This window comes from Trichosurus vulpecula, chromosome 2 (assembly GCF_011100635.1).
Source record: "Trichosurus vulpecula isolate mTriVul1 chromosome 2, mTriVul1.pri, whole genome shotgun sequence".
NCBI lineage: Eukaryota > Metazoa > Chordata > Mammalia > Diprotodontia > Phalangeridae > Trichosurus > Trichosurus vulpecula.
This window is the reverse complement of record NC_050574.1, coordinates 208,705,507-208,725,031: the sequence shown is the minus strand read 5'-3', so window position 1 is coordinate 208,725,031 and position 19,525 is coordinate 208,705,507. Positions and strand designations below refer to the sequence as shown.

The window sequence follows — 19,525 nt, the reverse complement described above, 5'->3', positions numbered from 1 at the left end:
GGGCTTTATACAACACAGGAATTTTGTTGTAAGAGATTGGGATATAGGACTACATTTTCATGTTTTAAATTCTCCTCATCTTTTTTTTTTTTTTCCCCAAACCCCTGGGCCTGGAACAGCTATTCCTAAAACCCAGCTTTTCTGAGTTAGAAACGTTTTTTTTTTTTTGCAAGAGTTTCTCAGGTAATTTTTTTAAAGGCCATAATATGTTAAAGCTTGTATTCATTTTAAAAAGCAGAGGGTAGATTTCCTCAGATTTCCTAGACTGTGACTGTTCTCATTAAGAAAGCTACGGAAAGTGAAATGTATTCCTTCAAAGGGATCCTTAAAATCTTCTTACTCTAAAAACTATAGGATAAATGAACAAGTAATGAGTTATTAAGAGTTTCCAAGATAATTAAATTAGAATGGACAAGTGAGAAATCTTTAGGAAGAAGTTATTGGAATGACACTTCAGGAATTGTTTTTTTTTTCCTAAAGTCGGATATCAGCTAGCTTAATGTGAACAGAGAAAGCAAAAAGCTCTTGCTAATTTCACCACATAGGCTAGACTGGACAAATCCCTGAAGTCCTGGTGCTAGTGCATTCCACCTTTGACAGTAAATGGGGATAGGCCTAGAGTCATGTCACCCAGCTGTCTCCTCCCCTTTCTCTTGCCTATCTTGGACATATTTCCACCCATCTACTTAGTCTATGCCTAGAAGCACCCTGGAAAGAGGATGTATTCAATTTTAAGACAGAGGATTTTATTCTTCAAAAGGAAATGCACTTAAGACCTCTCAAGTTCTAAGGGAAATTAGATGAATTTATCGAGGTGGTGAAAACAGAAGGGGCAAGAGGGAATTCTTACAAAGCTTAGTCAAAGTAGGGTGCTGAAATAAATTAGAGAGAGCTTCATTCCTCAGAACTGCTAACGTAGAACTAATTACCAAGGGCAGTGATAGGAACAGCTAGTGTAAATTACTGTTTAAATAGCTTTTACAATTTAAGAAGAAAGATGGAAGTGTGTCCCAAAATAGTCTTTTAAAGTCAATCAGATGAAATGACAGTATAAAATCATGATATGGTACCAGTTTGACGAACACTCTTAAAAATGAGATTATAGAAACTGTCATGAATTGCAGTCTGTTGACTTGTTCGTTTAAATGAGATATCCATTTGCAAATTCTTGGCCAAAATTATATTTACCCACTAGTGAATTGCCTTACAAAACTAAAATGCATGGCTCATTCCTGAGATGAGACTAGGTGTAGCTCCTGTTTGGCAAATTACAAATTTGATTATTTAAAAGAAAGCTAGTAACTTCAAGAAGAATCTTTTAGCTGTGGTGTAAAGGTTAAACACATAAGGAATAATAATATGAAGAGAGAAACATAGATAGCAAATTATTTATGGAACAGAAGACTTACTTCAAAATAAGCCTTTTGAACTCTAAGCAACCATCCATTTTATGGTTTATCTAGTCTCTTAAGACCTCCTTTTTCTGCCCGTTGGATCAATGCTTGCCCTTTTGTAAGTTTGGTGATTGCTAGTGTATCACAGTGGTATAGAGGACATGAAAGAAGATGAAATGTAAACAAAACAACATTAACACTTTGCCCATTCACTAAAGTATTTTTGAAAAACAATTAGGGTTTTGGAATGCTGCCTCCTTTCATGGCATTATTACGACCATTTACATGGTTCCACAATTGGCTGTGTAAGGATACTATGTCCCTGCTTCAAATGAGAGATTTTCCACCATCTTGTCACTGTGTTTAGGAAGACGTCTCTCCTTGGCTGACTCTATGAGTGAAAAGGAAAACTCTCTCTGCAACTGGTAACCAAGAAAATATATACATATATATTTTTTGACTACATACTTCATTTGTAGAAGCAGATTTGGGTTGGCTTTTTTTTTTAAGGGAAATTTCATTATGTTATTTCTTGTTCATAAGTACATCCCGTCAGCAAGTGATAACATGCATGCTTATGTCCTTATATTCTCTTTTTGAATAAAGAAAAATTACTCTTAGCTATTTCCCAATGGTCCTCCTTTCTCCTTGTTTCAAACCACAGGATTTAATGGATCATTCTTGTACGTCAGGAAGTGGCTCTGGTCTTCCTTTTCTCGTACAAAGAACTGTGGCTCGTCAGATTACACTATTGGAGTGTGTAGGTTGGTAACAGTTTTTTTTTCCCTTTTATCCTTTGTGCTCTTCTGAGAATAGATAACGGAATGGGAGGTGGAAAATTTGGTTCTCATCTTTGCTCATTACAATTGTGTCAGGCGAGAAATCTTTATCCCTTAGCATAGCATGGACTTTTTGGTCTTCCTTGAGAATGAAGGACAACATTCAGCATGGACTTGTCTGAACCCAAAAAATCCTTGTCTAATTTCTTGTAAAACTGAATTACCATTTTGGATTTTGGGGGTTCATGAATTCCCTAGCTGTAGCTTTAACCATTCATTACTATAGATATTCATATACTTTTGAGGAAGGTAGATTCTTTACTAGTTATGAGTATCGGGACAAATCATCTAACTTTTGCAGCTTCATTTTACACGTCTGTAATATGAGCATAGTATGTGTCTTACAGAGTTTTTGGTAAGCATTTAACAAATGCTAAGTATTTTATGTGTGGTGTATGTTAAGGTACTTGGTAAGTTTTATAGTGCCAGATAAATGCTATGTCATGATTATATTTTCTTTAATTTTTAGAAACATCTTCTGAATAGAATATATTCTTGAAGGTCCTGACTTAAAGTTTGTTGATTTTCAGTAGGTTTTATGGAGCATGTTTTTTTTTTTAATCCAATAATGTTAAGTCTTTCATGAATTCCTCTTTTATATGAGGGCTATCATAAATATGGACATGTCAAAGTAGTTTGGTAAGAATAAAACTCTCTATACTCCTCAATTAGAAGCTTTTTTGAATGAAAGAATAGGAATTGCATCACAGAACTTTAGAAATAGAAAAGAAAAAATTGAATTTGTTTAAACTCAGAAGAATTCTTTGCCGTTTATAAACAGATTTCCAAATTGTGTTTGAAAGATTTCTAGGCTGGTTACTGTCTTTTCCCTGAAATGTCTGCTGAGATTTTAAGACCTCAGAGAAATCAGGAGAACAATCAGTGTTAACCAAATGGAGTGAATATCTGATAGAGAAGGACAATACTAAACGTTTAAGATTTTTATTCCACACTTCAGATTGCATGGGAATATTGCCAACTGTTTCCCCCCAAGCCTTGAGAGTAAAGTGGTCAATCTTGATTACTTCTTTGGTGTATGCTTCATAGAACTTGTTCTCCTGCCATAGATCATGTCCTAGAGCCCAGGAAAAGTGTGTAAGGCATCTTAAAAATGGTATTGGCTCTCCACCAGGATGCTAGAGGCTTTAAAAATAACTGTAGGAGCAGCGGACTTCATTTTTTAAATTGCATAGCTCCTAAAAGTGCTGGGCTCCAAATACATTTGGTGGAGACATTTCAATAGAAAATCCAAAGGAGGAGTGGGGATTGAGACATGCTCTAAGAGAGTTGGCACTATTCTTGCTGATAGAAGCAAAAAAAAATTTTTTTTTGATACTGAGTCTTTCCTTCCTTCCTTTTAACTCTGCTCTGAAAAGTCAGAGCTTGAATCTTGAGATGTAGATCAGTTAGCAGATCATAATTTAAACTAGGGGTGGGTAACCTGCAACCTCAGGGCCACATGTGGCCCTCTAGGTCTTCAAGTGCAGCCCTTTGACTGAATTTTTGGATTCACATGTGGCCTCGAGGCCACAGATTCCCTACCCCTGAACTGAGCATTAGTATATAGCAACTGAAAATTCAATTCAACAGACACTGAGTTTAGCAAACATTCTATGAGCCAACAAAACCATCGTGCCTCAGAAAACGTAGTGGTAGTCTCAGCACTCTTAAGAAGCAAAGATGACTGAAGTATTAGCACATAGTTGAATAAGTTACCATAAGCAGGATAAGCAAAATTACTGCACAGACAGTTATAAATGGGGGAGATGGGAGGATTGGAAAGAGAGTAGAGATTATAAGACATTTCATGACTTGGATCACAATTAATCTTTCAGTTATCCATGGTCTATCATATAAGTATACCTCCCATGCCAAGGTTATTTTAATTGTGTTAAATGGATGAAGGGGCATTCCCTAGCTAAAAGTAAGCAGACTATTATGAGCCATTTTAGCTCTAGCAGTTTCCACATTGTAGGTACTTAAGAAACAAGGAGTTGCTTTTCAGCTAGTAATCATAGTAATGTGTACCCTGGTAGCAATACACCTACATTTATCTCTTTCACGTCATGCTTTTCCCCATCCTGGTTTCAGTATAGTGCAGGTCAGCATAAGAAATCAAATGGAAATTTTTGGAGAGTTCTGTGGCAGCTGCAGATGACATACAAAATCTGGGAGATGACACAGAGCCTATGACCAAACACTTAACCCAAATTTTATAATTAGGTGTTGTAAACACCCCATTAAAAAAAGAATTCAGACTTCTTTGGTATGAAGGTGGGGCCAAAAACATTTTATGTGGATTCTCCAGCACCATGCCCTTAACAACCCCTGTGATGTGGAAAAGATAACTGTATTTCCATAACTTAGAATCAAGTACCAGAATCCTTGGGAGAAATCCTATAGCACTAAGGGAAGGAAGAACACTTGTTTCAAGTTATCTCTCTAGCAAGAATGTGCTACTAGATTGAGTATTGAATGTATGTGCATGTATTTTTCTGTACTTGTGCACATATGTATGTGTTTTCACTCTTGATTTATGCTTGTTGTTAATACTTAAGGTCAATATATTCCCTTTAGTTAAGTAATGGAAAAGAGAGCCTGTGGTAGGCAAAGATGGGTGTATTGATTCTACGGGACTGGATCATATACCATTAGTGTCAAGTCACAACTGTATAGTGCAGATGTTCAGAAACTAAAAAGTTCATGGAGCCCTTCCAGTGTTGTACATAATGCACTGTTCATGATTGGGCTCCATAAGTGCTGTCAAAACAGCAAATAGTCATAGCAGTTCTCAATATCAGACTCTGTTTTGGGAACATGCAATTTAAAGAATTTCAAAAATACTTATTCTTCCTCGTCAGTAAAGGTTTCTTTTCTTCTCTCTCCAGCCCCTAGTTTAGACTTCATAATGCTGTAATCTTGTTTCTCTTTGTCACAGTGAACTCTTTAACCATGTTTAAACACTTGAGTAATTTTTGCTTCCTGTTACCCCAATAATTGCAGTAGAATTTTCCCCTTTTCTTCACTGAGAGCTTCCCAAACTTTCTGCTGATTTGCATACCTTAAGGTGCTATATGAGAGGCAGTGTGGTGTAATTTTTAGAGAGCTGACCTGGAAGCCTAGAATTTCTGTTACATGACCCTGGGAAAAGTCACTTAACATCTTACTGCCCATGGCAACTCTCTATGATTGTAAGTTGCAGAGAAGGTACAGACCTGCTTTGGTAGGAGTTACCTCCCCTGGGATTTCCCTATCTCAGAATCATTAGGTCCAGGCCCTAGTCCTATAAGGTGCTATATAAATGTCAGCTGCAATATTTTTTTTATTACAGTCTGTGTTTTCAGTTAGTGTTTAGAACTCCTTTTGGGTAAATACCCTTTGCTGATGCAGCTGTTTGTACCATATCAACTTAGTTGTGTGGGGATACTGAGAGGTTAAATGACTTGTCCAGGTTTACAAGACCAACATGCAATATAGGCAATACTAGAATAGGATTTTTCGTGATTCTAAATGATGGCTCATTATTCATTTCCCTCAACCTTGATGATAGTAATTATTATCTTACACTTTTAAAATTGAATAACAATTCATGACTGTATGCAGGGCTTCAAAGATTTTGAGGAGGGGTGAATGTTTTCTGTCTTATTGCATGTGTTATAGGCAGAGGCTTACAGTAACTGGTGAAATTGGTTTTCAAGGTAAATAACCAAGAGTTGCAAACATTAATTTTATTGACTTGTTTTTAAAGTTTAATTTAGTTTGCAACCACTCAGGACCTTTGAGAGCTAATTGGAGTTGGCTCTCTCTAATGGAACCCATTGATCAAAATCACCTTTGCTTTGCCTTCATCAGGAAAAGGCCGATATGGAGAGGTGTGGCGGGGCCATTGGCAAGGAGAAAATGTTGCTGTGAAGATATTCTCCTCCCGTGATGAGAAATCTTGGTTCAGAGAAACAGAATTATATAACACTGTATTGCTAAGGCATGAAAATATTCTAGGTAAGTAATAGGAGTAACCTGCTAGCTAATTGTATTTATACCAATCAAATACATTGTTTGATAATTTTCTGATCTTTTTTTTGTGAAAGTGAACTGAAGAGCATAATCTAAAATAACAGAAATGGAAATAGCCAACAACACTTGCTTGTTAATATAGGGCAGTTGGGTGGCGTAGTGGATAGAGAGCACTGGGCCTAGGGTTAGGAAGACCTGAATTCAAATCTCACTTCAGGTGCTTACTAGCTGTCACCTTGAGCAAGTCACTAACATCTGTTTGCCTCACTTTCCAAAACTGTGAAATGGGAATGATAATAGCACATACTTTATTGTTGTGAGGATGAAATGAGATGTTTGCAAAGTGATTAACGTAATGCCTAGCACATAGTAGGTACTGTATAAACTCTAAGTGTGATTATGGTGATGATGATGTATTTAAATTTGAATTGTGGTGACTGAAATTCAAGTCTAGTAATGCATTTTTCTCCTTATTTCTGCTTGAAGTGGTTTTTTAAAACTGATTCTATTATTTCATTAATGTAGTTCTGCATAGTCTCTTTAACCTAGGGTTTTAGGGATAGCGAGCTGCCCCGGGTCACACAGCCTATATGTGCCAGAGAGGACACTTGAACCAGCTTCCTGAATCTGAAGTGAGCTCTGTGTTCATTCATGCTAAACCATCTCTCTTGCTTACAATTCTTTAAACTCTCTTCTGAATTTTTAATATCCAAACATTTGTAGATAATGGGAGAACATCTAAGTAACATTTTCTTATTCCTGCATCCCTAAATGTTCCTTCTAAAAAAAACCCCAACAAACAAAAACTTTTTCCTTTTTTTCTCTTTAAGGCTTGACTGTCAAGATTTCTTTATCAAGCCACTTAGTGGAATTAAGCCCCATTTCCTTTCATTGTGCACATTGCTTTTTACCAAATTTAAATGGAACATTTTTGCTATTTTATGAGAAATCATCAGGGACATTTGATTTTAAAGTCAAGAATCAATCAAAATTTTTCTTAACTGTTGCATGTTCCACAAAGCAATTTTTAAAAATACATAGCAATTGTTGAAGAAAGATACACTGTTACTTATTGCAGGAAATATCGAAAGTTGGGCACCAAGGTAATTTTATGAGTTTATAAATCGATGCAAAAATATCTGAATTATGCTAATTTCAGCACTGCTGTAACAACATCCAGGGGCAAAGCTTCCATGCTGTTCTGTAGACTTTAAAAGAAGTGCAGAGTTGGGGGGGAGGGTAGAAAAAAATTTATGTGATAATTTTGTTGTATATTTGAAAGGAATAGCAAGTTGTACGGAAGCAGATTTGCAGTTTCATGTACAATCATCTTTTTTTATTGTATTATGTTATGGAAATGCTCATTTTATTCCATAAATATGTATTAATGTAAAAAAAGAAAAAGAAAAAAGGGGGGAAAAAGAATCTCTTTCAGGGCCCCTGACATAACATGACTCCTCCAAACACATGAGTTGGCACTTTGCCATCCACTTCCAGAGTACTGAAGGTATGTGTCATCATGTTCAAAGCCTGATCAGGGTAGTCATACATACATAGATTTAAAAAGTCACTTTTGTGATGTGATTCATTACACTAGGTTTTCTACATTGCAGAGCAATACTTATTCTTACTGTATTTATCTGTAATGATAGATAAGTTCAATTTTTTATTCTTCTCCACCCTTCTCATATTCATTGTCATTTTGTCTGTGGATTCATTTGACATCAAATCTCTTTCTCTCTCTCTCTCTCTCTCTCTCTCTCTCTCTCTCTCACTCTCTCTCTCTCTCTCTCTCTCTCTCTCTCTCTCTCTCTCTCTCTCTCTCTCTTTCTTTCTCTCTCTCTGGAATATGTTATTTTTCATTTGCTTTAACATCTTTGGCACATTTTGCAAGTTTTCTGTATCTCTCAAGCTTTGTGATCCAGAGTTTCCTTTCTTTTCCTTTGTTATCACTAAAATAATACTCGAGGCTAACAACACATGGCCTTTTCTACTCTGAGAATGTTACTGTAGCAAAACTCCCATTCTCTCCTTCTGCCTATGAATTTGTTATTGTTCAATCATTCAGTAGTGTCTAGCTCTTCATGACATTGTGAGCCCCATAATACATCAATGTTGTCCATGGGGTTTTCTTGGCAAAGATACTGGAGTGGTTTGCCATTTCCTTCTCCAGTGAATTAAGGCAAACAGGTTAAGTGACTTGCCCAGAGTCACACAGCTAGTGAGCATTTGAGGCTGAATTTGAACTCAGGTCTTCCTGACCCCAGGCCCAGCACTGAGCCACTTAGCTGACTCCCATAGTCCCCTCTCATTGAACCAGTGACATAGCCTCTTTCTTACTGTTAGTGCCTGATAGAGATTTATAACTCACAATTTCTTGAGGCTAAATTGCAAATACAATTGTATTTTAAAAGTGTTGTGAGGTTTTTTTTTAGTATACGTGTGTATTTAGGTCTTTACAAATACTTCCTTGGAATTATACTGTTTCTATTTTCAGAAGAGATATAGCTATCTTTTTGAAATGTAATATTTAATACTTTGAACTTATAATAGCTGAACAGCTCCCATAGAGAGAAGATAGTTAAGGGGCTGATAAGGGCTCCTACCCTTTTTAGTTGAGGGTACTTAGGTCTTTTTCTCTCTCTTGAGGTATCTATTGCATCATCATATTCCAGAGAAAACTACCACAATCAGTTTGCTGAAGCTTAACTTTGAGTGAATCTGTCTACTGTTCAGAAAATGCCTATTTGGAGACATCTCTCTTTCACTAACAACAGAGGCTTTTATTTTTGACAATAAAAATGAATGCTACAGTTATTCCAACAAATATGGAACCCCACCCCTAAACTTGAGCACTAGATAAAGTTTTAACAATGTCCTATTTCAGTAATTTTCTTAAAGTGTTAATCAAAATAGTCCAGGCAAGCCATCTGCACAAGTATTGGGACATGATAAGAAGTACTTGTGGATGAAAAGAAGAAATTGAGAGTCACTTGGAAATTTAAAGTCAGAAATGATTTGGGAATGATTCTTTGAAAGATAGGGTCATAAACATTTGAAAATATGGACATTTGAAAATTATGAGTAGGTAACATGAAACTCATCTTTAAATATTTAAAAAATTCAAAATACACTTCTCCATATATCAGTCTGATAAAAAGAGGTACAGAGGAAGAAAAGTTGGGGGAAAAGAGGAAAGTTGCAAAGGAGAGCAGCTCATTGCTTATTAAGATGAAAATGGAAATACAGAAATAGGAAGGACAAGAAGGTAGGAGAAGAAAGACTTATGTGTTTTGATGCATCCTCGATTCCTCTAGTTTAGAAAGGTCCAGGGACACAATTTTCATTACATAAAATGAAACCAATGCAACTAAATTTAGAAAAGAAACAGGTAATCAGGCAAAAAAAGTAACAAGTTTCTTTCATAAAGGATTTACTTCCAAAATATTTAAGGAACTGATTCAAATTAATAAAAATAAGAGCCAGTCTCTAATTGATAAATGGTTAGAGGATATGAACGGGTAGTTTTCAGTGGAAGAATGGCAAGCTATTATATGCCATTTGAAAAAAAGTGCTCTGAGTTACTAATAATTAGAGAAATACAAATTAAAAAAATTTAGAGGTTCCGCTTATCATATTGACAAAATTGGCAAGAATGGAGAATGACAAGATTATGGGAAGACTGGCACATGAATGCACAGTTGGTGATGGCATTCTGGAAAGCAATTTGGAGCTGCGCCCCCAAAGACATTAAATGGTACATACGCTTCAACTCAGCAAAGGTCGGCCTATACCCCTAAGAGATCAAAGAAAAAGACCCATATGTACAAAAAAATATTTATAGCTGCTCTTTTGTAGTAACAAAGAATTGGAAATTAAGGAAATGTCCATCAGTTGGGGGAGGGCTCAACAAAATATGAATGTGATGCAATGAAACGAAATGCTAAATGGTGAAAAACTTTTAAGAGATCCCTGGGAAGATTTGTATGAACTGATATAAAAGGAACTGATCAGGACTAGGAAAACAGTTTATACAAGAACAACACTATAAAATCAAACGACTTGAAAAACTTAAGACCTCTGATTAGAGCAGTTACCAAACATGATTTCAGAGGACCAATTGTAATATCTAGCTCCTGACAGAAAATGTATGTGCACCATTCCCTCCATGACCAATATGGGAATTTATTTTGCTTGACTCTGTTTATTTGTTACAAGGGTTTTTTTTTTCTTTTTCTTTTCCGGTGGTATAAGGATGGGTGTGTGTGTGTGTGAGAGAGAGAGAAAATAGATTTTTGTTAATTGAAAAAAAAATTTTAAAAGAAATCCTTTGGGTCATATCATCATAGGTTACTCTGATTTGCAGTCAAGCTATCCTGGGAAAATAGTGCACCTTGGTAACTAGTATTGGGCACTGATCCAGTATCATTCCTATATCATTTACTTTCTAAGTGCCTTAGGAAGATCCTTTATAAACTATATATTCTTCTTCTTGCCTCTTCCCACCTCCTTTGTCTTTTGTGACTCACACTCCTTAAATTATAGCCATCTCTATCATGTTGGCACACCCCTTTCTTTTCCATTTAGCACTTCTTTCCCCCTCCCCTACTTTGCTCTTCAGTATGCTTTTGTGTGTTGTATAATAAGTTATATGGCTATTTTTTTAAAAAAATGGAAACCCGTTACAAATATGTATAGTCAACCATAACAAAATTCCACATTGACATGTCCAAAAAGATTTTGTTTCATTCTGCGCTAAATCCTTCCTCTCTCTGTCAGGAGGTAAGTAGCCTGCATCATCATTAGTCCTCAGGAATTGTGATTGATCATTATATTGATAAGATTTTCTAATTCTTTCAAAGTTGTTTGCCTTTACCGTATTGCACTTGTTGCATAAATTGTTCTGGATCTGTTCAGTTCACTCTGCATGAGTTCATATAAGTCTTAACAGGTTTCTCTGAAACCATCTCTTTCATTGTTTCTCATAGCACAATAGTCTTTCTTCGCATTTCCACACCATAGCTTCATCATACATTTCTCAATTCATGAGTTATATTTTTATGCTTATAAGGTATTCCATATTTGTTTAAAAATCAGTAATGACAACCAACATTTATATAGCTTTTTATATTTCATTTGAACCTTACAATATGTCAAGTACCACAGGTGCCAGCACCACCACTCGCACCACCACCATCAAATGCTACCTACCCACAAAATTGTTGTAAGGATCAAGTGAGGGGATATAAGTAAAGAGCATTCCTAACTTTAAAGTGCTACATAAATATTTATATAACTATGAATATGCTATATAAGCATACATATCATTATTACTATATTCTCATTTGGTCCTTACCATAATCCTATGATTTAAAGATGAAAATCTGAAAGTGGAAGGAGGGAAGCACAGAGTACTTGACTCAACACCAATCATCTGTCCCTATGACAGACACTTGTCTTTGTGGAGGAATCCTCTTCAGTATATCGTACAGATACCCCTAACTTAAAATACCAATGTTTTATTAAAATTCCTGCTTTCATTTCCCACCCCCCCCAAGTGGGAGGAAAAACAGTGTACTTAAGAAATGATTTGATTCTTTCCAGAAATAAAGGGGGGAGAGGAAAGAAAACACTTATATCAGGGTTCTTAACCTTTTTGTGGCATGGACCCCTCTGACAGTTTGCTGAGACTTTCTCAGACTATTGTTTTTAAATGCATAAAATAAAATACATAGCTTAACAAAGAAATCCAGTTATTGATATAAGTTATCAAAACATGAAATAAGCTCATGAACCCCAGGTTAAGAACCCTTTGCCAAATATCTATAAAGTGCTTCGTGTTATGGACCAAGAGAAAAACACTGGTTAGAAACATCTAATTACCCAGAGGACAGCTAGATGACAAACTAGATATAGTGCCAGGCCTGAAGTCTAGAAGTTCAAATCTGGCCTTAGACACTTAGTAGTTGTGTGATCCTGGGTAAGTCCCTTAATCCTGTTTGCCTCAGTTTCTTCATCTGTAAAATGAGCTAGAAAAGGAAATGGTAAACCATTCCAGTACCTTTGCCAAGAAAACCTCCAAAAGGGGTCGCAAAGAGTCAGACACAACTGAAACAACTCAAAGTTACACAATATTTCTACAGTTAAGTGATTTGTTTATTGCTTAGTAGCTATTGGCCTCTGAGCAGATTACTTTTCCTTTGAGCCTCTATCTCCTTATCTGTGAAATGAAGATATTAATAGTACCTACCTTACAGGGTTGTTTTGAGGTTTAAGTGAGATAATATGTATAAAAAGTACTTTGCAGATCTTCCCAAGTGTTATGGTAATGTTCATCTACTGTCTTTATTTTTATGAAATGGCACACATAGTGGATAGACAACTGGACGTGAAGGCAGAAAGATAATTTCAAATCTACCCCCAAAGTTTAATACTTGTGTGACTCTGGGATTGTCATATAACTTGTTGGGAACCTCAACTTACTCATTTTAAAAATAACCAAATGAGAGAATATGCTTAAAGCACTTTGGGAACCTTAAAGTACTGCATAATTATGAACTGTTATTTCTTTACTACTGCTGCTGATCTCAAAGGGTTTCTGTAAAGAAAGTACTTGTTAACTGTGAAGCAATATAATATGTAAGTTGCTTTCACGATGGTATTCAGTTCCTCCCCAGGATCCTTTAAGGCCACTTTCAACTATACATAATTTGATTCTATGTGCAAAGATGACCTAACATCCCCTAATTGTGGGTAAATGTTTCATGTTATACTCTACAGTCAAAATATTACAAACTCTTCAAAACTATAAAATGTGCTATGATGTTAGGGTGTATTTGTCATCTCCATCAAGAGTTTGATGGACTTCATATTAGGTTATGAACTTTGAAACAGGAAAGAAGGCAGTTAGTCCTAAACAACAGAAGGACAGGCCACTTGCCTTACATTGGGACTACCGTTAAAAGTCAAGAGGTTTGGACCTTGATTAAGCCAAAACAGTATTTAAGAGAGGTGCGGAATATGAGCTTCATTCAAGGAGAGGCAGTCTTAGCTACCTCTAACAATTTTGATCCCTTCACCAACTTGATAATTCATGGTTTTTCTGTGTTTTTTGTTTTATTTTGCATTTCCCTTGATCATCATTTTAAGGTCTAGTTACATCTTGAGAGGCAGCATAATATCCTTTTCCTTCTTCATATAATCATATTTGGGCACATTTATTTTTTGAGGCAGTCAGAGTTAAGTGACTTTCCCAGGGTCCCACAGCTAGTAAGTGTCTTGGGCTGGATTTGAACTCAGGTCCTCTCATCTCTAGGTCTTGTACTCTGTCCATTGCACCACTTTGCTGCCCCACTTCAGGTACATTGTGAATTAAATATGAGTTTTTAAGTGCTCTAAAAGCTTACCCACCATTGCTGTCATAGGAAAGTTAGTTTAAAATCTTATACTTTCAAAAATTTGGAATACAGACTGTTTTAAAACTGGTTACAGTCAGTACTCTCGAATTCTGGGCTTCTGGGTGCTATATTTTTATCATTGCCTTTTCAAAATAATAATTAGCTGAGATTACTGTACAGAGTTCTGTTTTATTTTAAATATTTTATTTTTTCCAATTACATGTAAAAACAATTTTTAACATTCTTTCTTTTTAATTTTAATTTAATTTAAATTCTGAATTCTCTCCTTCTCTTCCCTCTCCCTCATTGAGAAGAGAAGCAGTTTGACATAGACTATACATGGATAGTCATACAAAACATATCTCCATGTTAGTCATGTTGCAAAAGAAAACACAGGCAAAAAAATCCTGAAAAAACCCCAAACCCTAAAAAAATAAAGTTTTTAAAAAAGCATAATTCATGCTCTATCAGTTCTTTCTCTGGATGTGGGTAGCATTTTTCATCGTAAGTCCTTCAGAACTGTCTTGGATCATTGTATTGCTAAGAATACCTAAGTCATTCATAGTTGATAGTCATACAATATTGCCATCACTTGTATGCTGTTCTCCTGGTTCTGCTCACTTTATTTTGTATCAGTTCATATAAGTCTTTCCAGGTTTTTCTGAAAAGTGTCTACTCATCATTTCTTATAGCACAGTAATGTTCCATTACAATCATATACGACAACTTATTCAGCCATTCCCCATTTGATGGACAATTCCCTCAATTTCTGATTCTTGCCATCACAAAAAGAGCTGCTATAAATATTTTTACAAATAGGTTCTCCCTGCCACCTTTTAAAATCTCTTTGGGACATAGATCTAGGAGTGATAGTGCTGGATCAAAGAGTATGCACAGTTTTATAGCCCTTTGGGCATAATTCCAAATTGCTTTTCAGAATGGTTAGCTCAGTTTACAACAATGCATTGGTGTCCCAATTTTCCCATATCTTCTCCAACATTTATCATTTTCCTTTTCTGTGATATTAGCCAATCTGATAGGTGTAAAGTGGTACATCAGAATTGTTTTAATTTACATTTTTCTAATCAATAGTGATTTAGAGCATTTTTTCATATGACTATAGATAGTTTTGATTTCTTCATCTGAAAACCGCTTTTCATGTCCTTTGACCATTTATCAATTGGGGAATGATGTATATTCTTATAAATTTGACTCAGTTGTCTATATAATTGAAAAATTAGGCCTTTATCAGAGAAACTCGCTGTAAAATTTTTTTCATAGTTATTATTATTGTGTATTTACCTCCATCTTATTTTTCCTCTGTTTATCCTTCCCTCTCTCTCTCTCCTTTCACCCTATCCCTCCTCAAAAGTGTTTTGTTTCTGACCACTGCCTCCCCCAATGTGCCCTGCCCCATATCAGCCCCCTCCTTCTCTAATTCTCTTCCCCTCCTACCTCTATGAATATCTATGTCAACCCTTCTTTGAGCCAATTCTGATTAAAAGTCCAAACATTGTTCACCATACCCCTCCCCTCTTCCCTTCCATTGTAAAAGCTCTTTTGTGCCACTTTTATGTGAGATAATTTACCCCCTTCTTTTTGCTTTTCCCCTTCTTCTAGTGCAGCCTTCTTTCTCATCCTTTTAGTTTTTTTAGATATCACCCCATCATAGTCAATTCACACCCATGACCTCTGTCTATGTATAATCCTTCTAACTGCCCTAATAATGAGAAAGTTCTTAGGAGTTACAAGTATCACCCCTCCCATGTAGGAATCTAAACAGTTTAACCTTCTTTAATCTCTTATGATTTCTCTTTCCTGTTTACCTTTTTATGCTTTCTTGAGTCCTGTATTGGAAAGTCAGTTTTCTATTCAGCTCTGGTCTTTTCATCAGAAATGCTCAAAAGTCCTTTATTTCATTAAAAAATTCATTTTTTCCTTGAAGGAATATACCCCTTGGGTTATAATCCTAGCTCCTTTGCCCTCTGGAATATCATATTCCAAGCCTTCTGATCGAAGCTGCTTAAAACTGTGTAATCCTGACTGTAGCTCCTTGATGTTTGAATTGTTTCTGTCTGCTTGCAATATTTTCTCTTTGACCTCGCTCTGAAATTTGGCTATAATATTCTTGGGAGTTTTCATTTTGGCATCCCTTTCAGGAGGTAATCAGCAGATTATTTCAATTTTTTGAAATATAATGGCTCTTTTTTTTAAAATTATGGCTGTCAGGTTGTCAAATAATTCTTAAATTATCTCTCCTTGATCTATTTTTCAGATTAGTTGTTTTCCCAATGAAGTAGTTCACATTTTCATCTACTTTTTTTTTCATTTTTTGATTTTGTTTCATTGCTTCTTGATGTCTCATGAAGTCATTAGCTTCCACTTGCCGCTTCTAATTTTTAAGGAATTATTTTCTTCAGTGAGCTTTTTTAGTAACTCTTTTTCCATTTGGCTGGTTCTACTTTTTAAGGAGTTCTTTTCTTTAGTGAATTTTGTTATACAGTTTTTTCCATTTGGTCAATTCTACTTTTTAAGGGTTTTTTTAAGTGAGTTTTTTTACATCTTTTTCTATTTGACTGATTCTGTTTTTTAAGGAGTTTTTCTTTTTAGCGAATTTTTGTATATCTTTTCTCATTTGGCTGGTTCTGCTTTTTAAGTTGTTCTTCTCTCATTGGATTTTTGTGCTTTTAATTTTTTTTTTATTTTTACCATTTGGCCTATTCTGTTTTTTAAAATGTTATTTTCTTCAGTATTCTTTTTTTTTTTGCCTCCTTGACTGAGCTGTTGACCCTGTTGACTGATTTTCTTGCATCATTCCCATTTCCCCCCAAATTTTTCCTCTACCTCTCTTACTTGCTTTTTAAAAAACTTTTTTGAGCTCTTCCAGGATTTTTTTTTTTTGGTTCTGAGACCAGTTCACATTTTTCTTTGAGGTTTTAGTTATAGCAGTTTTGACTTTGATGTCTCTCAGTTTTTCCAAGATGGTATAATCTAAGTAGAGGTTGCTGCTCTCATGGCCTCTGCTCTGTTCTGTGAGTGACTGCAAGTACTCTTTTCTGTTCTGGGACGGTGACCAGGGTCCCCATGCTCCTGCAGCCCCAAGTTCTAGTGTGGTAATGCTTCTCTTCATCCTGGGACTGTGACCACATGTGGACAGTGCAACAGAGTCCTGCACCCATTTCCTGCAAAGGGTCCCCTATAATCTCCTTCTGATAAGTTGTCCTACCACCTTACCATTTATGATTGCCAATTCAGTCACCCCAGAGGCCCACTGCTGGCTTGTCAGTGAGGCCTGTACTGGATCTCACTGCACTCATCCCAGTGAGACCTTTCCTGCTAATGTTCTGAGTTGTCTTGGGCTGGAAAATCATTTCACTCCATCCATTTGTTGGTTCTGCCACTCCAGAATTTGTTTTGGGGTATTATTTTTAAGTTGTTTGGAGGGGAATTTGGGAAAGCTGAGGCAAATTCCTGCCTTTACTCCACCATCTTGGTTCTGCCTTCCAAAGCTCCTCTTTAACAACAACAACAACAACAAAATTCCTTAGATTCCTTAGCAGTTTTGAGGGAGGAACAGAGATCATCCTGAGTTTTGGTTTTGCTGGTGGGTGGGACATATGTAGCTCTAAGAGGGGCACATTGGAAGAGTTATCACAGTTTTACTCACCATTCATATTCAGGACTAACAGTTGTTTTAGATACCATTCAAACCATAAATGTTTTAGGAAAATTACCTTGTGGAGCAGATAACTAATAATTCCTATTTAAATTATTAATGAAATACCATATAGACTAAAGGTAAAATTGATAAGCCAAAATAATTTGATATCAAGAAGACTTGTTTTAGAGAGATTTTACTAGATACTTGTGGGCAAATTGTTGTCTTGGTAGAATTTATTTCCCAACAGACACTTAAACTATAGATGCCATTGCAACGTTCATACATGTTTTCTTCTATTAGACAGGTAAAAACACTGCTTCTTCCTCTTCATAGACAAGAGTCATGGATAGAATCATAAGATGTTTCACACAATGTAGGGGATCAGAGAATGTTACAGAGTTAGAGTTCATGTAATGCAACCTCCTTATTTTGCATAAGAAATGGAGACAAACAAAAGGTTATAACCTGTTCAATGTGGTGCACTAAAAGAGCAAAGAATTTGGAGTCAGAAACTGGGTAAAAAAATCTCAGCTCTCCTACTTATTTAACCTTATGTAGATCTGTTGAGCCCCAGTACCTGTTTTCTCATCTGTAAAATGTGGGCTTTGGACTAGGAAAACTTCAAAGTGTATTCTAGTTGTAAATTTTTGGGCACAGCTAGGTGGTGCAGTGGATAGCATGCTGGGCCTGGAGTTAGGAAGACTCATCTTCCTGAATTCAAATCTGGGCTCTGATACTTTGTAGTGTATGACTCTGGGTGAGCCATTTTGCCCTGTTTGCCTCAGTTTTCTCATCTGTAAAATGAACTGGAGAAGGAAATGGCAAACTACTCTAGTATCTTGCCAAGAAAACCCCAAATGGGGTCACAAAGAGTCAGACATGACTGAGAAATGACTGAACACAACAGTTGTAAATATATGAACTCATGAAGGTCATCTGTATGTACAAGAAATCAGTTCATCTGATACCCTCCCCCCCCCCCCCCGGCCCGTTTCCTATCCTGATATACCCTCAAGGAATTTCTTTCTACAGATCATTGTTCATGAATATCCACAGGGTTATTTATCAATAATTTGTGAATCACTGGTACATTTGTGTTTTCATATAAAGTTCATGAGTATGTGCAACTCTAAAGATAATTCTGTATATACTGGTTAACTTAACTCTATTACATCTTTGCACTGTATTTTTTCCTAGAGACAATATCAGACTGTTTTTTTCTTGGAAGAGCTAAAGTGGGTGGGTAGGTAGACATAGAGATGAACAGAAAGATTGATAAGTGCTTATTATGTGACAGGCTCATAATGTGCTAACAATAGAAGGAAGCAAGACAGCTCCTACCCTCAAGGGATTCACATTCTAATCAGGGGGACCCATAAAAAGGAGCTAGAAACTGGGTCTAAAGGGGAGCAGAAGTCCATGTGGTCAAAGTACAAGTGAGGTGGTCAGAGACCTGATTCTAGGCAGGATGTGGCTAAAGGTCACCTATAAGAGTCCAAGGTAGTTTTAGCAGAAAATTGAGGTCAAGGTCCATAAGGCAAGAAAGTGGTGACAATTGAACGGAGGAGGCATGGTATGGTTTGGGGCTGGGTGTCTGGGAAGTTAGGTGGAGGCTTCATTCTACTCAAGGTGAGGTGAATGGTCACGTATCAAAGCCTGGGTTGGTTCCAAGGGTTTAGAGTTCATCCTGCTTAATTGCTTCATCTGGTCACGTTTTATTGCCTTTCAAAAACACAACTTTAAGTGTATACTTTTGGTCCTTTAAATATTATGATACTACTGCTGCTGCTATGATTACTTCTAGCTAGAATTTACATAAGGTTTTAAATTTTGAAAAATGCTTAACAAATATTTCATTAGTATTAACTAAACTTGACATTGTCTTTTAAGAAACTTAAAGTATAGTTAACAAATTATATTTCATTGTAAATTGTATTTATAAAGAACACTTTAAATATCAAAACTATTATGTCTTCCTTTCTGTCACCTTTTTAAATGTTCACGTTTTAGGACTGAATTTTGATAAAACCAACTTAAAATGATTATTTTTTGTTATGCTCATTTGTTTATCTTTAAGTCTCTTTTTGTACTGATTGATTAAATTAATTATGTTATGCAAATCATCCATCAGTCAATAAACATTTATTAAGCACCTATTTATTATGTGGTAGGCACTGTGCTAACCATCATCTTGATGGTTCAGGTAAAGCACCAAAAAAA

General features: G+C 36.0%; 1 protein-coding gene across 1 annotated transcript in view; it reads left to right on the top strand.

Moving 5' to 3' along the window:
• The window catches only part of ACVR1 (activin A receptor type 1), a 161,540-nt gene that overhangs the window by 115,002 nt on the left and 27,013 nt on the right, over positions 1-19,525 (top strand). Inside the window, exons 5-6 of the mRNA XM_036745127.1 lie at positions 2,059-2,158; positions 6,086-6,232. Of these exons, the coding sequence (XP_036601022.1) occupies positions 2,059-2,158; positions 6,086-6,232 (247 nt within the window). The remainder of the gene's footprint in view (positions 1-2,058; positions 2,159-6,085; positions 6,233-19,525) is intronic.